The 19204-nt window shown below is 37.4% G+C and overlaps 1 protein-coding gene across 7 annotated transcripts in view; it reads right to left on the bottom strand.

Annotated features, from left to right (window-relative positions):
- Msp300 (Muscle-specific protein 300 kDa) overlaps window positions 1–19204 on the bottom strand; it is a 134789-nt gene that overhangs the window by 15152 nt on the left and 100433 nt on the right. For 6 of the 7 annotated variants that reach the window (XM_013320259.1, XM_013320286.1, XM_013320244.1 and 3 more), the window contains 6 exons: window positions 18674–18784; window positions 15784–15966; window positions 5084–15355; window positions 4811–5011; window positions 4547–4725; window positions 4336–4462 (listed from right to left, as the gene is read on the bottom strand). In XM_013320259.1, the coding sequence (XP_013175713.1) occupies window positions 4336–4462; window positions 4547–4725; window positions 4811–5011; window positions 5084–15355; window positions 15784–15966; window positions 18674–18784 (11073 nt within the window). The remainder of the gene's footprint in view (window positions 1–4335; window positions 4463–4546; window positions 4726–4810; window positions 5012–5083; window positions 15356–15783; window positions 15967–18673; window positions 18785–19204) is intronic. The other variant, XM_013320251.1, reaches the window with a different exon arrangement.

The raw sequence follows: 19204 nt of genomic DNA, 5'->3' as shown, positions 1-19204 counted from the left end.
AATGTTTCAATTTTTGTGTCACTTGCCAAGTATTGGTATCTCTGTTTTGTCAAAGAGAATGAAAGGGATAGCAAATTGATACAAATATGAATACAGTGAGACCGCACTGTTAAAGGATATCTTATTGATGAGTTAACATCAAACATAGTATGCCAAATTAATTACATAATAATGAATAGTCATTTTTTTATAAGCTATTAATTAATTAAATTAAGTATATTAAGCAAATGATGTTTGATGTTTTCAAATTTTGTTAAAAACAAGCTATTATTAATCGAACCTAAACTGCTTTAGGCAACCCATTTATTAACCACTGAACCACAAATAAAGTTTTTATATTAATAATCAAAACACGTAGGACTATTAAGACATAACGGGATTTGTAAAATGAATATGGCTTTGGCAGAACAAATATTGACACTGGCAACTTACACCCAACTGCCTGGTAACTACAGAATGTAAATAAAAAAAAATTATCGGTTTTTTATCCAATTCTGTGTTACCATTTGATAACTTCTGACTTTCAGATCGTTTTATACTTTTTTTAATGCACAATTTTTAATTAATTTTCTTTCAAGACTTTGTTTACTTTATCCTAACTCAAAAAAATATGTTTCAAAGTGGGTACTTTTAAAAATATCTTTCATAAAATTTAAAAATAAAATTGTAAGATTTATTTTATTAATCTTACCTCATGTAGTGACATTGTGATAGTACATTCAATCACAGATCTGACAACTGACACACATTTCTTATCACTTGATTATAAAAATAATATATTACGTGAACACAATATAAAAACATCACAACACTTTTATTATAATCCACTAGAAAAAAAAAAACTTAAAATTACACACACGGGTTCGATCGACTAACACACGACAATCGGGAGTGACGCGAATGAGGATTTCAATATAATTTAAGGCACATAAAATCGTCCAAGTCACGGCCGCTCCCCAAGGTCGAATGCAACCAACTATCGCCTAATGATCTAATGAAATTATGCACAAGGGCTCAGGCATAGAACATACAACAACGCGGCCATTCTCAACACGGAAATACACAATCAGTTCAAAGTTTACAAAAACACATTAAAATTAATGATATTTGACAATCAAAGATTTAAAAAAAACAACTTTAAATAATAATATGACTAAAACGACGATATCAGTTAAAATTTACTTTTAACATAAAAAAACAAGTTTTAAATCTCAACTTAATGTATGTTACTTGTGAATAAAATTGTCGTGTTTCAACTAAGTGGTTTTTAGTAAAAAAAAACAATAAATTTTAAGTCAATCCTTCACATGTCTATGTCCTTCGAAGTAGGTTGCATTCTGTCACTGATATCACATCACCTTTGGCCTTGGATTTTATGCGCGCATTTAAACACTAACACGTTTGACGTTTATTTTGGCGCGCGTTTTGACGTTTCGTATTTTAATTTATAGACATATTTTCGTTTTATTTGATATTCGAGTATAGCTTCGAGTTTGTTCGTTTTATTTCGCGTGTATTTTGTTACGTTCGCTCAGCAAAGCACGTCCGTTGGATCGGACGTGCGCTGAGCAACTGACGTTGGTTGGCCGAACAGATCCGTTATCATCGCGTTATCAGTTAATTAAGTCGAATTTTAGTCATTTACGTGTTACGGTCTATTCGCTAGTTTTCAGCTGCGAATTTTTTTATTGGAAATCGAATCGTAACTATATTTTTGTCTAAAATCTTACAAAATATAAACTAGATTGTGTATGCATGCACCAACAACAAGATTAAATATGTCCACCATGTTTTTCACCTAACTTTAACCATCATGGAACAACGTAGACATGAAAATTAACACTTTTTGTATCAAGTTAATTCCTTAAATGTCCACATAACTTAGTTACCAAGGATCAATAAAATATTCATACTATATAAAAACGCTACCAGAAATGTATACGCTGTGAAAGTTGCGGTCGATTCACACGTTCTCGTTCAGTATTAGCCTGATTCACAGAAAACGATATCGCGTCTTAAGAGGATCTTATTTACTACATGCTAAATAAAACAACTCTAGTTGTTGCTTTGAGAATATTCATAATTATAGACATGGGGCAAATAAAGACGTATTTTAATGAAGAAAGACATACTTAAAATTTCTATAAAGCTATCTCTTTTGCAGCCGATGTTATATTTAAGTTTGTAAATATGTACATGCAGTAAATAATGTACTTTTTATAGTTTAGTTTTACTCAAGTACGAAATAAAAATGAATAAAAGTGATAATGCAAAAAATAATACAAAAGGAAGTGTGAATAAATACATAAAAACCCATATTAATTGGTTATTTAACGTACTTTTGGAATTAATTCAAAAATTGATAAACACAGGGAGACCGTATACATTAGGGTAGGCTTGTCTAACCTCGGGCCGCGGACGAGAGCGAAAGCGTGCCCGTGGTCCCGTCCCGATGCGTTGGAGGAACAGAGGGGTTTAGTGGGTATGCCTCCGCTATGGAGGAGAATCCCACATAACTACCGCGTCCCCCCCGGGGCGCGGAGTATGCATAAAGCATTCCCCTCTGAAAAAAAAAGGCTTGTCTATCCTCAGGCGGGCCCACGGAAGTAAGCTAAAGCGTTCCTGTGGCGCCCGCCATAATGCGTCAGAGGGCAGTCAGGTTTTAGTGGGTATTCTGGTCACCTTCTGTGGCCGGCGAGTCCCACACTCCCTACGCCATTGCACCGCCCGGCGTAGGCGTGCGTAAATGCATTTCCTGACTATAAAAAAAGGCTTGTCTATCCAGGGCCGGCGTTAGGTTAGGGCGAGTTTTGGCGACCGCCCAGGACGGTGTACAGAAAGAGACGACATGTCTGCGAAATACACAGTCTTGTTATCCTCACAGAACTCTGTTAACCCCATCCCGTGAAAACAATGCTAAAAAATCAGAAATCTTGCCCAGAGCGCTATTAAAAATATAACTATTCATATGTCCCGTTATAAATATGAATTTATTTACTTATAATAAATTTAATTTAATTTAATATTTTCAACATATGGCGACAAACTGGTGGATGACATCATAGAGTTTGTTCTCGACGGATTTCGTATAAGGCGGTGGGCCTTGACTCATCGCGTCGTACAGTATGTTTTAAGTAAACACAAGCTAATGTGCCTCGTATTACGATACTGGCAACATTTACCGGTATTAAGGTAAACTATGGATAGATTTGATATTCAAACAATGTTTAAAAATAGGGAGAAAAATTATCCAATTATTAGTACATTTTGTATAATGTAGATGGCGCTGTAATAAAAATTTAGACTTTCGTGACAAAAAACTTTGCAAAATGACTAACCGTTGGTTTCTGAAGCCGAAATCTATGTATAAAACATATCATCGTCCCTGTCATTATCTTTGACCAAATTGAGATACTAATATGTTTTAAACGGAGATTTTTGGTCTCAGAAACCCACGGTGTGACTGTGAAAGATTTGTAATTTATGTAATTTACACTAGAAGCATAAAACTTTTAGTTAACTCGGTCTTTAAATTAAAATTTACGTAGCAAACGAATTTAACACAATCCTTTAGTTTATTCAATGTGTAAAATTGAATAAATAAAATTTGTATTTAAGACGCAAGACTGTCTATTTTCTTATTGAGAAACTTTCTAGTGCCTTCTAAATTTTATTTTATCTGATTTATGTTATTTAAAAGAACAGAATTTTAATTATTTTTAATTTGGTATGTTGTTCATTGAAGAGATATTTTGGTTTCCCGTCCTTTATCTATATTCTCAGGCCACAGATAAAAAATCAAGGGCAATGTTAGATTATCTTGTTCATATTTATATTTACAATCGCGATAACCGCAATTTGATGATAATTATAACTTTATTTGACATACTAAATTAGATTTTTGTTAAACAATTCAAATCAATTAACAGTTATTTTGAAAACAACTCAATAGATGGCGTCTGACAAAAAAAATATGCAATGTTTCTGTATCAAACAGGAATTTAAATGTAAAACCATACAAAACTAATATTAATTACTGTCTACTCCTCTAAGTGACGGGTGCGGTTATGTTTTGTTTTCAGTTTGACACTAACGTATCACTTAGTTCCCGGGAAATGCATACCAAGGACGTTGACCGGCGCACCTCTTGACTCGCCCCGTATTTGCTCGTCGTATGACGCATTGTTTTATTTTTATGTGCTTATTATTCACGCCGAAGTGCATTTTATAATTTTGTACTCAAGATTGCTAACAGAACTTTAATGTTTCAGCTACATTGATAGATGGCGTTGATGTAATAAAGTTTTCGAGTCGAAGGTCAAAAGTGTGTCCTACCTGTGCGGCTTTGGGCGCGTCTGTCGGGCGCAGCGCGTGCAGCCGGCCCTCCTGGGACTCCGCGAAGGCGCGCACCGCGCTCGCCGCGTCCCGGTACCTCCGCCACAGCTCCACTGCTTTCTGATATCTACGCGAAAATTATATACATTATTTAAAATAATATGCTACAACTTGTATGTATGTATGTACATATGTATGGATGTATACTTACTTGTCGCACATCTGCGCGAGGTTAGCGCACGTATGCTCGTAAGCGGCGGCCGCGTCGTCCATGTCGCGTCGCAGCTGCGCCGCCACCGCGGGCTCCGCTCCGGCCTCCAGCGGTGCCGCCGCCTCGCGCAGCTCGCCCACCAGCTCCCCGCTGCGCCGCGACAGCGACTCGCTCAGCGTCTGACAAGTGACAAGTTACATATAGCATATGGTACAACTAAAATAAAAATCACCAAGTTTATTGCACCTATAGGTATGATCTTACCTCAAGTTTCTCGGTAGCCTTAAGCAGCCGGTCGTAGTCGACCTGGCCCTGCACGGTGAGCAGCTCGGCCATGTAGTCGGCCTCGCGCACGGCGCCTTGCACCAGCTCCAGCTGCCGCTCGAAACGCCGCCATAGCGCCGCACGCGCCCGCAGCCGCAGGCACAGCTCGTTGCACGCCGCCTCCAGCTCCGCGTGCGTCTCCTGCGGGCAACGGATTATATTAGACAAAGGCGACGCGACCAGAAGATATTTTACAACAAAGAAGGAACTTACTTGTAATGCTGATATATCTCTCTCGACGCCCGTCGGCGACACGGTCACACGCAGACTTATGGGCAGGGTATGCAGCGTCTGCCTCAGGGCGAGGATGTCGCGCCACTGGGCCACCAGGTCGTCGAGCAGCCGACGGCAGGTCTCCGAGGCGCGTTCGACAACATCGCTGCCGAGCCGCTCCGCCGCCTGGCACTCCTCGAGCGTGAGCCGCGCGCGCTGCTGGTTCTTCTGGCACCGCAAGATGCCTGCCTGCACTTGGACTATCTTCTCCTTCAGTATCATGCTCCTCTCCAGTTCCTCCGCTATCTGATCGTCCAATGTGCCCGACTGGCCCAGCAGCACGCCAACCCGGTCAGACTCCGCGCTGGGTAGCAAACTCAGCCGGCCCAGCTCGTTCTGGATCCTGTCGATGCGGCCCGTCATCACCTGCAGCCTCTCTATGTATAAATTGAGTTCGTCCTCGCTCTTGATGACGCCCTTCAGACCGTCCAGCGATGCCCGCAGTTCTCTTAATTCTTCCTCGAGAATGTGGATTTTCTCGCCCGATGACACGTCGCGATCCGATATATTTTGTATGGCGGTCGCGTGCAGGTCGCCGATGCTGGTGGATAGTTCCCGCCATTTATCTTCTATTTTCATGAAGAATTGTCGTTGCACCATCTCGTCAGATATCGGCAATATTTCTAGGGCCTTCTCGAACTGAACGCCGGATTCATTTTTCAGGTTGAGATGTACTTCATGTTGAGCTTTCAATTCCCAGAATCGTCTTAAGTTTGCAGTCGTTGTAATGTTATCAGGAGTTATGTTTTCTAATTCTCTGTTGGCGAGTGACATCCAACTTTCGACTCTGTTTATGAGATGTTCGTATGCCATCCAATTTTCTTTAAAGGCCCTCAGCCTAGTTAATCTCGAGTCGATACCGTCTTGTAGTGTTAATAAGGTGTTGAGCGCTGTCGAACATTCGGTCTCCAATCCGGAGCAAACGATGAGATTTTGTAAGCTCTCAGTTATGGAAAGTAGCCGTAACATTTTAGCATAATGGTGAGAGACATCGAGGCTGATGGACTGGTATAGGTTGATATACTGCTCGTGATCCATAGACGTAACGTTGGTGAGGTCCGGGATTCTTTGATGAGCAACGCGTAACCACTGTTGCTCGTCTTTCATACCGTGGTCCAACACGCTCCAACGAGAGGCGGCTAGGGTCATCTGTTGTGCGCGCCCGGCGGCTCTATCTATTATTTTGGTCGCTCTGTCATGAAGGGAGTTATGTAGTGACGAGAATTTAGCTCTGGTTTCACTGTCCAAATTATCTTCTAAGGACTCGAGTATTGCTCGGCAGTGACTTAAATTAACGAAGAATTTCCTGTGCTTTTGAATTTCTTCGTGGAGATGTTCCAAGTTTGATACAATTATCTTTCCGTCCAGTAGAGCCTCCGCTACATCCGTTATGTGACCGAAGTCTTGTAATGTTTGTTCATATTCTTCCGCCAACGACATCAACTGCATAAGTCGATCTCTCTCGGTATTAATAGAGTTTTCGATCTGTTTGGTGTCTTCGTCGCAAGTGTACAATTTTAAAGGACATTCCCGTTTAGGATTAACTTCAACAATACTGCGGAATCTTCGGAACAACTTTCTAACCGTGTCTGTATTTTCGATGTTTTCTAATTCGACATTATCCAGTTCTTCAAGTTTCTGTTGAACGGATAGTTCTAAAATTATCATATCGTCCAGTCGCATCTTTACCCGTTCAATGGATAGACTTAACATTTCGGTGTCTTCCAAAAATTTACCCCACTCGTTTTCTACTTCCTTTACTTTTACCGAACTATTACTACTTAAGTTTTTGACTGCTTCAACTTGAAGCGTCAACGTCTCTATTAGTGTAATAATTTCCTCGTTTACTTCAGTAACGTATAAAATTTCTTTAAGATTGTTGACATGGTTCTGAAGCTCTTTGAGGCGTTCACTTTTGTCGCTAACTTTAGTTTGAGTAACAGATTCTATCTGTATTTTGTATTGAATTTCCTCCAACCAAATTGAAATAGTTTCGATAACAATAAGTACGCTTTTTTCCGTCTTCGTATTATCTCTTAGTTCAACCGCTGTTTTTAAATCATTTAACTCTTTGTTAATAATAAGATCATAAGATTTTTCCATTGAAGGTTCGATTAAGGCTACGGCCAACGAATCTTCTGAAATAGTTTTCTGTGGTTCAACCATAGATTGTGTCCTTTTTTCGAGAGAATTAATTAAGCGAGCTTTCTCCGATTTTATAAGCGGAAGAATCGTTTTGCTTGGTGAAGGCGATTTAGATTTTGATCTTTGCACAACATCCGAATAAGTGAGTTTTGGTTGAGCAACAAACTGTTGACCTGGATGTTCAACTGGACTCGTAATTTGAGATATTCCTTCATCAATCGAAGTTGTTTCTCTACTAGATAAATCTTCACTAGTTGGTGTTACCGAAATTGAAAGTTCTGCGTTAATGGGATCAGAGAGACTTCCAGGTGAATGCAAGGATGTTTCATTTTTCTTTTTGTGTCTTCTCTTTTTCGGCTTCGACCTATCCCCAGATATTGATTGAGGTGCTTCTTGAATTTGACGTTCATTATTGATAAAATCATCTGTAGCTTGCGGAATCGAGATTTGCGCTCGGAGATGGATTTCATAAGGTTCGTCAGTAGAAGTTGAAATTGAATCATCAGAATACATACGAGGAGATGTTTGTTGGACACGATCAGTAGTGCTTACATCTTTTTTCAAGTCAGGAATTACATCTTCGGGGTAATCTCTTGGCGTTGTTTGTTGTGTTTTATCTGATGAAATTGTATCTACTTTATCAGAAATGTACGTTACTTCTGCTACTCGAGGTGAAGTTTGTTGACCGTTGTCAACTTTAACGATATTTTCAATCGGGATTGGAGACTGATGACCAAGGGTTTCCATAAGTGTTGGAGAAGTTTGTTGCGAATAATCTACTGTTACAGTCTTTTGTTCCTTGTTATCAAGAGGGAGAGTTGTGAATTCTTCATCCGTTCTAACGTCTGGATGTTCTTGCTCGATAGGCGATGCTTCTTCAGATTGAGTAAACTTACTAATTGTTATAACACTTGGAGTTTGGACACTGCTCTCTATTAAATCTGCCATTTTTTCAGGGCTCGTGGATGTTTCTTGGTCAACAATCTCATGATGTAAAGTTTGAACGTTTGTGTCTACAGTTTCGATAGTAGTTTCAGTACCTTTTTCATCTTTTTGTATTTGAGGCCAAGGGGAAGTCTGAATTTCAATAGATTCAACGTCAATTGGTGATACTTCTGAGACGTCAACATCCTCTTGTAATTCTGTTATAGGTGATGTTTGTAAATTTTTTTCTTCTAAATAGCTAACGTCATGTGGAATCACTTGAGTCATAGCCTCCGACTGCGTTATAACCTCGGGAGTGTTGATTCTACTTGTCTGAATCTCAGAATCTTGTACATTTAGTGTATCTATAGAAATTGTTTGAGTATGAACTTCTTTATCTTCTTTAGGTAAAGTCTGCACAAAGACTTCGTCAACTGGTGTAGGCGAAGTTTGTAGATTAGTATCTGCTGTTTCAACTGGAGGCAAGACAACTATTTTTTCAGTGTCCGGCACTTCGAGATCGGGTAAAGTTTCAGGCGATGTTTGCACAGAATATTCTTGAGTAAGAATTTCTTCGACGACTGGTACTGGATAAGTAACAGTTGTTGAAATCTTATCGTGTACCATTTCAGGACTGCCAGTTACGCATTCTTCTACAATCTTAACGGTGCTAACATCTGATACATCGCTAATAGTATGGCACGATTCTTCCTTCGGCGAATTAGAAATAGTCTCAGAACTTATTATTTCACTTAATTCAGGTTTCTCCGAACGCTTTGGTTCCTCTGGGTTCGGACCTTCCACCGAGTCTTTTCCACCCTTTTCTTGACTTTCCATATCTTTTACTTGTCTTAGATCCTCATCGGTATCGACCGAGGAAGATATTAATGAAGCTTCTTCTGTAGTTTGTTGTTTAGGGTATGTTGTCAGTTCACTGATTACCTGGGGTTTACGTCTTTTGCCTCGTTTCCTTTTATCTGGCGAAGGTGTTGGGCACAAAGATATATCTTCAGGCTCATATCCTTTATCTTCTGTAACCGATACTATCGAAATAGGAGAAGTCTTGAAATCTTCTTGATGTGAAATGCTTGTTTGTATGACACTCTCAGTGGGCTTTGGAGAATCAAGATGAGGTGAGACGGGGAGCTCGACATAATGCCCCAGAGATGAACTTTCTGTATCATTAATAGTCCGGTCTGTTTCTGTATGTATTTCAATAGATTCACTGCATTCTGATGTACGTTTTTGTTTCTTATTCTTTTTAGGTTTCTTCTTAACTTTATCTTTCTCCTCCGGTGTTTCTCTTGTCTTTGGATGCGCTAAAGTTTCTGGAACAGGTTCTGTCTCTACAAATTGTTGTATAGTTGGTTCTCTAGTGATCTTCACATCTGCTGGAAGAATTACATCTACATCTTTCTTGACTATTGACGGAATCTCCTGGTCTGAATTTTCAACTTTGAGATCTAATTGTAAACTAGGTAAGGTTTTGTTAATACTATCAGACTTTTCAATAGACATAAAAACATCAACTGTTTGCGCAGTACTCAGATGTATATCATCTTTTGGCACATTGGCTTGTATCGCTTTATCTTCCGGTCCAGTTAGCATCAAGTCGCGTATATGTGTATCATGTCGTTCTAAATCTATGAATTTTGTAATTTCAGCTCTTGAATCGGCAGCTGGTGTCTTGATTATGGTAATTTCTGAAGGTTCGTCAAGCGTTGTTTGCTGCGGTTCGTCACGTGTTGTTTGTTGAGGTTGGAATTGCGTTATGTATGATATTTCTGAACTCGCAGGCTGAACAGCTATGTCAACTTCAGTCATTGGAGATTCTGTATGTATTGGAGTAACATCAACCGTTGTCTGCGTGATACCAGCATCAACTGTCATATGACTTAATATTTGTGTTTCAACTTTTTCCAATCCAGATTTTACTGTTGAAACTCCAATGGTGTCTGGCTCTGGTACTTTAACCTCATTTGATTCATCAGAGTATTTTTCAATTGAATCAGTTGTATCTTTCGATTCACACTTTCGAGACACTTCAGTTCGGATTTGTTCAGGTACACTATCGATAAGTTTTGATGAATGATCGACAATTTGTATTTGTTCGGGTTCACTTTCAACTGATTTTGATGAAAGATCGACTATTTTGAATTCTTTAGTTGCACTTTCAACCGATTTTGGTAGCTGATCGACAATTTGGATTTGTTCAGGTGCACTTACAACCGATTTTGTTGAACGATCGACGTCTTTTTTAAGTTTTTCAATCGTTTGTGGTTTATCTGATAAATCTTTTAGAGAATGTAGTAGTTGAGAAGTATGAGCAGCTTCACTCATAATAAAATCAATGGTATTCCCAACACCTAATGTGCCTGTCGGAGACACTACTGGTTTTGAATCAATATTTAATGTTTCACTTAGTTCTTTTTCTTGAATTCCAGTTTTGCTAATAGATAGATCAATTTGAGTAGTAAAACCAGATTTAGGTAGAGAGGCATCAGTTGGTGCTTCAACGATTTCTTCAATGGTGTGTTCTTGATCACCAATTAGTACTTTTTGTTTAATTATTTTAATACATTTTATATTACCATCTTGTTCTTGCATCTGACAACCCACGGATTCCATGTCTTTTTCTGTTCCAGTAGTGGCTTCGTGTTCTTTCTTATCTTTTATTATATTTTTGTCATCTTTTTCTGAAATGATAGGACTATCTTCACTGATTGAAGGTACTTGTGTAGGAATATTTTCATGTAACTCTTTACTAAACACTTCTATTTCGTCTTTTGGAGATATTAAGTCTTCTGATTTTATTATTGGAACGGTGTCCTCGGTTTTAGATATCAAAATATTTTTCTCGACAAACGAATGCGTAACATCTTGTCCCGGTAAATCGACCTTTTCACTTTCTTTCTGCTCGACTGGAGAAAGTATTTCTTCGACATCTCTGATTTCTTCTTTGGGAAGTATTATTGATTTGTCATCAGATTGTATTTCTGTAGGAGTCACGGTGACACCTTGTTTTATGGTTGTTTTGTCTGTATTTACATCGGCAGAAATGGAAGTTTGTCTTTGTGGCTCAGTTTTCACTTCACTAACCTTTAGATTAATAGATGAATGTTCAGATTCCATTCCTAGAAAAGATTTTGTTGCATCAAGAATGGAAGTATTCTTTAAATCACTCTGTCCATCAGATATAATGAATTCATTGTTTATTGGTTTGTTTTCGGGCTTACGTGTCTCTATTGTCAATTCTTTTTCCTTTACAGGAACTTGTTCAACATTCTCTAGAGGAACGTCGATGATGCTTGCTTCGGTGGTGGAGACAGTCTCGTCTGGAATAAATACTCCCACTTCAGGTTTAGTTTCAACGTCTTTGTCTATACGGATGGTCTCAGACGATTCAAGAGCAATATCATGACTAGTTTCACTATCAATCAAACTTTTAGTAACATCAAGTACAGAGTTCTTTTGAGTTCCCTCTAATTTCACTTTATCAAAGGTTGGAAACTGGTTATCCTGAATGATAATATCTTCAGCGTTAGCCTTTATGGGTTCAGGTAAAGTTGCTGGTTTAGCAGTTGATATTACAGCTTCGGTAAATTGTGGAACTACTTCATGAACTTCAGAATCACTTGTCTTAGTTATAACTTGTGTAACAGATTCAGTTTTACTTAAAATATCCTGTTCTTTTGTGCTTACATCTGAGTCGAAATTGATTTTGCTAGATGTTAAGTCGTCTGTAACACATAAATCTCTTGTTTTCGCTGTGTCAGGGACATCCACATTTCTCACCTCTTGAACAATGGTAGTAATTCCAGTATCTAAGTCAGTTGAAGTGGGAGATACATTTTCTTTGCTTTCAGGAACTTTAGTTTGTTTTTCTACATCTGGTTCAGGTTGAGTTGTTATTTCTTTGATGTCTTCTTTTGTTGTGAGTTGATTTGTAGATAACGTTACCGTAGAAACGGTATGTTCCTTTTCACGATCAATGAATCCTTTTGAAATTTCAAGTGGTGATAAGAGTTCTTGTGGTTTCTGTTCTGCATCTTGCAATTTTTCTATTACTGATCCTTTGGTATCAGCAGGTTCTGTTTCTAAAAGAGTTTTTTCGTATGCACCAATTTTAACATCAATATTAGCCGTAACTGTAGAATCCGGAATGTATTCATCATCCGCATCTTCTAGTATTTGTTCAGTTACTTGTTCTTTGCCATCATTTATCTGGACATTCTTTATTATTTTTATGCGTCTGGTTTTGACTCCGTCTTCTTCAATTGTTATTGTTTCAGGTTCGGTTATCATTTCCTCCGGTTCTTCAATAATTTCCTCAGTGACTTGTTCGTTTCCATCAATATCTTGAACACGTCTTATTACCCGTTTTATTATTTTTGTTACATATCTATTTGGCACAGTACTCAAACCTTTCTGCATTACAGTTGAGGATGATCCTGTCATACTTTCCCATATTTTTTCACCAAATGAGACAACATTTTCTTCCGGAACAGAAACATCAAATTCATATTCCTGGATAACACTGTCTTTGGGTACATCTTCAGTAATTATTTCAATTTCTGTACGTTCTTTTAAGATTTTGTCATTTGCTTTGTCTGGTGAAGTTAATTCAATAGGTTTGGGAAGTTCGTCTATTACAATACTGTCTTCTGGTTTTAAAAGTCCTGTGTGTATGTTGTCTGTTGTTGAATATTGTAAAGTATCTTTGTGCAAATCTTTATCAACTTCTTCCACTACTTCTTTTTTTATAGTATATTCATTTGTATCCTTAGGTTGCTTTGTACTGAGTAAATCTTTCTTTTTATCATCCACTCTTTCTTCAACTAATTCCCTTTGATCTTTTTGTGTTGAACTATGACTAATTTCACTGGCTAATAAACTAGAAGTTAAATCAGCAACATTAGTCATTTTTTTATCTGCTGTTGTAAATTGGAGTTGTTCTGGTTCGCTTACGACATATTGTTGAGGGTAAGAAGGCTCTGCATTGGATGCCGAAATCTCTGGCTTATACGTGTCATCATCTTCATCAATTATTTTTTCTGTGACATGTTCTTTGCCGTCAATAATTTGTATTTGCCTAATAATCTTCATTCTTTTCATTTTAGTGCCCTCACCAAGACTTACTTGAGTTTCTTCGGGCTCAAGTTCTACAATTTCAACGTCATCAGGTTCTTCTACCACTTCTTCCGTCACATGTTCTTTTCCATCGATTATTTGAATGTGTTTGATTATTCGTTTCTTTGTTCTTGTTATTGTTCTCGTTACTTTTTGAGTAAGTGTTGCAAAATGCGATGATGACGTCTCTAATTGCGTAACTTCATTACCCGATAACAATAATTGACTAGATCTTGATTCGTGTTCCTGGATACTGCTATCAGGTTCAGCGACTGTTTCATCTTTCGCCTCTTGTATGTCGTGAGCCTTCGGTTTTGTAGGATCATCCCTACGATCTACTTGTTTCCTTTTGTCGTCTGGGATATCACTGTCTTTTTTATCGTCTTTTTTCGTATTACGATCATCAGGTGGTCGTTTATCATCATCATCAGCATCACTCTTGTCGACAGGTACATTTGTATCATTGATGTTTATAGATACTCTTGGTATTTGTTCTTCTGAAACTTCAACGTCGTCAGGTTCCTCGATAATTTCTTCAGAGACGTGCTCTTTACCGTCGATAATGACGACGCGGCGAATAATACGACGTCTTGTTCTGATAATTCTCTTTGTGACTTGTTCAACAACAGCTGTAACACTAGATGAAGATGTCTGAATTTCAGGTTGAATCCTGCCTTCTGCTATTTGAAGGATTTGGTCTGGGTTCATATCTTGGCCCATAGAGATGATCATTTCTGGTTTAGATGTAAATTCTTGGATCGTCATTTCTCTTCCCGGAAGTCCTGTGATGACTTGACCGTCATATGTTTGATATTGAATGTTTTGGATTCCACCATCATCAAAAGTATGAGAAGTAGAACCTTGATCTTCTTTCAATGTTATTTGTTGGAACGTGTGATCTCGATGAGCATCGGAGTCTGTTAGAACGTGTGAAGAACGTTCCTGTGTGTGTAATACTTGTTGTCTTGTGACTAATGTTTTTCTAACCCTTCTAACGATTATTCTCTTTGTACCATCAGCATCAACTACCACTTCTGTGGTTGTTTCATCGGGTTCCACCATTACGGTTTCAAAGGATTGAGGTACACTATGTGTTATGTTCAATTCAGAGTTTTTAGTTTGATTATCACCCTCGTAGTCAGCATCGACTAAAAGTGAGGATTCATCAATAGCTCTTTCTCTGACTACAGGTCGACTTGAGATTATAATAGTTTCATGGCCTTCTGATGTAGTTTGTTTGACTTGAATGTTCTCGAGCAATACTCCGTCTACTGATTTTTGTTCACTTGTCTGTACTTCCACCTCTAATGGCGGCGCACAAGTTATGGAAACATCCTGAGTTTCTATAATTTCTGGTTGACAGATAACAGATTTATCGTGCAGAGACGGAATCGGATCGGAAATAAGACTCTTTCCAGTTTGAGTTTCTATAGTTGTTGAATTTTTAGATTCAATAATTTTGGGAGATTTTATTTCCTCTACTGTTTTATCCTTATCTGTAGATTTAAATTGTGCATCTTCAGGAACAGTCTTAGTAGATTCGCTTGGTACTTCTTGGACAGTCTCAATAATCTTTTGAGAAACAATTTCCTCCGGCATTGAAGTGGAATCAATTGTTCGATCAGTTTGTGTAACGTCTTCTTCAACATCAGCTGTATATTTGATATTAATCAATATTTGTCTCAATCTCTCTATTTCAGCAATGACTAGAACTCGCGATTCCTCTAATGTTTTCTTCAATGCATTTAATTTCATTTGCATAGATTGACTAGATTCATCAACACTTATCACAGTTATGGATTTTAAAATAATTTCATATTCTTCGTATTGTCTGATGTAACGTTCATAAATTTCTATATATCTTATAATATCTTCTTCTGTGAGTACTTCGCTTTGTTTTGTTGATACATTGAGTTCTGTATTTATTGTATGGAGCCAGTGATCCAGCTTAGCGATCTGTTCCTTCTGCTCTTCAATTTGCTTCGATTGAATTTCCATATCAATTTTCGCATCCTGAAAGTATAAAATTATTGAACGTTAGTTATACGAATAAAATTAATTTATATACATGTAAATTTATATACTGTATACTAGCTGTCGGCTTTGTCCACATGGAATAAAAAAAAACACAGTAGCCTATGTGTTATGTGATACAACCTGCACATATCTAAGAGTACATTCAAAAGATATGTGTAGTCAACTCGTACTGGGCCAGTGTGGTTGACTATGCCTCAGTCACCTTTAACTTAGGGTAGGCTCCGACTACCTTAGTAGGAAGGTATAGGGAGCTGATGATGATGATACTATGATGCTGTGTACGCCTGTCACGGCTGTGTGTTACTTGGACATGCTCGTGTTTCTTGAAGATGCAATTTGTGTACATTTTTAATAAATAAATAAAATAATATAGTATTTAACAAAAAAAAAATCAATATAATTACCTTTCTTACCTTGATGGTGTGAAGACCCTGGCGCGCTTGTTCTAACAACTTGCTGATTCTTGCTTTCATCATGACCAGTTCTTTGAGTAAAATCTGAACTTCTGATTCATGTCCATATTCCATTATCTTCTGTTCTAGAAGTATTGCTGCTTCTTCGCACTTGATAAGAACTGCTATACCTTCCTGAAATTTAAAGGGCACATTTTTATTTCAATTATAAAATGAGTATTCTTAATATACTTTGCAAATATAATTAATTATTGAAAAATGTTTTATGTTTATGTAAACAGTATGTTAGTTCGTTTATGACATAGCGGTGGCGCATGACCCCGTCCGCGTGGAATTAAAAAAAACAAAATTAGTAGCGTATGTGACTTCCAGACTATTCTATACGTATACCAAAATTCATGGACATCCATTCATCCATACATCTAAAAATTCTTACTTATAATTTTAGTAAGATAAATACTATTTTAATAAGACCGTTGAAACATAACACGTAACTAACCAACATATAAATAAGAAATGTATGAAAAACGGAATAATTAAACTGAACTAATTAAAAAAATCCATGGTCATGACATAAGTCAATATTTCGGCTACCAATTTATAAATCAAATAATTAAAAAAAACTTACTATTTTATCGTAAAATAGGGAAAACGAGCAGTAGGCCTTGTGTAAATATTCCCAAACCGACTAAATCAACATCAGCTCACTATACATATCTACTGAGGGGCTCCGAACTTACCCTTTGTTCCGACTAAATAAATTTACACAAACACATCGTCAAAAAAAACGCTGTTACCTTTGACTTCCAGCAGTCGCACAAATATTGCAAATAGAAGAAACAAACAGTTGAATAATTAACAAAAAAAAAACTTCACTAAACAATTACAAAATCGATTTAAAGTTCGTATTCGTTCGTTATATCGAATGATGATTTACATCGCAGACAAACACGACAGTACTAACAGAGAGATAGCAAACAAATGTAGTTTATTATTAACACGGGGTTTCGTAACCGGCAAGTGCATGATGTCATCACTGTCTTGTAAAATTCATCATCAGCTTACAGCCAATATGAACAGATAACTTACATATACATGACTCATAGTATCCTTTTAATTCTATTAATCATTGTAAGGTGAAAGAAAGGTCGATTGTCAGTGGAAACACACCTTAATGTGAATCATTTTCATCTAAATTAATTAATGAGAAATTATTTGAATATACCGGATCATAAGCAATCTATACAGAGAAAACATTTGCATTTTTGTTTTCACAAAGTTGATTTTAAATTTATTGCATTTATCAACCTCCTAGCCGTCTCCTACTAGCGACTCCATCCGCGCGGAATTAGAAAAAAAACTTAAAAAGTATCCTATGTGTTCTTCCAGGCATTGTTCTACATCTATGCCAAATATCATCGAGATCCATGGAGTAGTTTTGGTGATACCTTCTAACAAACATTCATCATTCCAAACATTCAAATTTATAATATTAGTATGATATAACAGTCGATTACTGAATTGAAATATAACGGACAAAAGTTAAGCTTGCCAAGTTCGAATATTTCAGTCGGACACAAATGTAAATAGTGGTGACCTAGTTTTAAAGACGAATCATGAAATATGTGTAACTCAAAGTCAACTTGATGCCAACTAAACAAACCACAAATACATAAATATACTCGAATATGACATCACACGCAACGTCACTTTTAAAAATAATTATGATATCATTTGAATATTAATATTAATACAATTTTTTTTTTATATTATAAGGTGGCAAACGAGCGAGCGGCCACTTGAAATCACTGAAATAGCGAAGTGACCGTTGCCCATAGACATACGTAATCGCATATGCGTTGCTACCTTTAATCAACGGAGAGGATGCACAGAAAGAAAATATTTTCCCTTTCCATGCATCCTCTCATCCGGAAAGTCCATTTCCACTTCCCATCCTTTCCTTATAAGAAAAAAGGTGGGAAAAAAGATGACTAAATTAGGCCTCCGGGACGCACACTCATCAGACGAAACGCGGAATTGCTTCCACTTCACGCATGTCTTCTGTGTGGTCGTGGTATTTCACCGGGCGAACCGGGCCGATTCGTGCGATGATGTTAAAGCGGGCTCTACCACTGTTAAAATTGTTTCTAAGAAGTAATATATTTTAAAACTTTGAATGAAATTACATCAGAGATGTTCTAGTTTTGTTTAAACTGAGGCTTGAACTTTGATGTTCGAATAATCTGCTGCGAATTAATTTGTTATCACAAATGTTTTAACCGTGGGTTTCCATTGCAGATACTATTAAACAAAAACGTATCGTCATCTCTTTCATCCTTTCAGAAAACGAGATAACAATGATGTTTCAAGCAATCAGCAGTGAAAACCTACAGTTACACGAAGACATATAAATTAGGAGTTAAAATCGACATTAAAAACCTTTAAAATGCTCTGATTTGAAAACATGTTTATATATTATGTGTAATATTGTATTTGAGCGTCGGTGGCTCAGTGGTCAAGCACTTGACTTGCAATCTGCAGGTCCTGGGTTCGAATCCCGCCATGTATCAATGTGTTTTTCGATTTCCGATTTACATATGTACATTTATCCGACGTTCTTACGGTGAAGGAAAACATCGTGATGCAACCTGCACACATCTGAGAAGAAATTCAAAGATATGTGTGAAGTCAACCAACCCGCACTTGGCCAGCGTGGTTGACTATGGCCTAATCACCCTTAACTTAGGGTAGACTCCGAGCCCCTCGGTGGGGACATGCAGTGAGCTGATGATGATGATTGTCATTTAAACTACACGATAGTTATTGTTAATTAAATTTTCAGTCCGTAATAAGATAAAAAGGATATATATACAATGAATACCTTAAGGCCGGCTTCCATTGCATCGAGTGTTTCATTTGGCAGGTCTGAAAGCTGAGCTTGTACAATCCTCACTTCCTCGAGGAGTGTCTCAAGATTGTTAGATAAGTTATCCTAAAAACACACAACTGTATTAGTCAAACGACACTACATTTTATTGGAGACGTGGAATTTTTTAGTCATGTTGATTTCACAGTTTGAGTTGGCACGTCGGGAAAAAGAATACTCTTATTCTCCACGTGCCAAATATTATTTACTGTAATAAGATTATAAAACTTGAAAATTCCACGTCATATTGTTTCCTAGCAAGGGAAAATAGTCCGTAACAACATTCAGATGCAAGGGACTAGATGTCGGAATGGATTCAACTCAAAATTCACGATTAGCTTTGACTCTACATGAAAAATGATATTTATGTAAACTGAACTATAAGTTTCGATTGCAACAACACTTGTTTTAAAACATAATGTCATCCCTTTCATTATCTTTGTAAAAATAGAGACAACTGCCATCAATTCATGTGTCACGGCAATC

Source organism: Papilio xuthus, unplaced genomic scaffold (assembly GCF_000836235.2).
Source record: "Papilio xuthus unplaced genomic scaffold, Pxut_1.1 DF828952.1, whole genome shotgun sequence".
NCBI classification, from domain to species: domain Eukaryota; kingdom Metazoa; phylum Arthropoda; class Insecta; order Lepidoptera; family Papilionidae; genus Papilio; species Papilio xuthus.
Note: the sequence above shows the minus strand (reverse complement) of the source record. Positions and strands in the feature narration are given on the sequence as shown.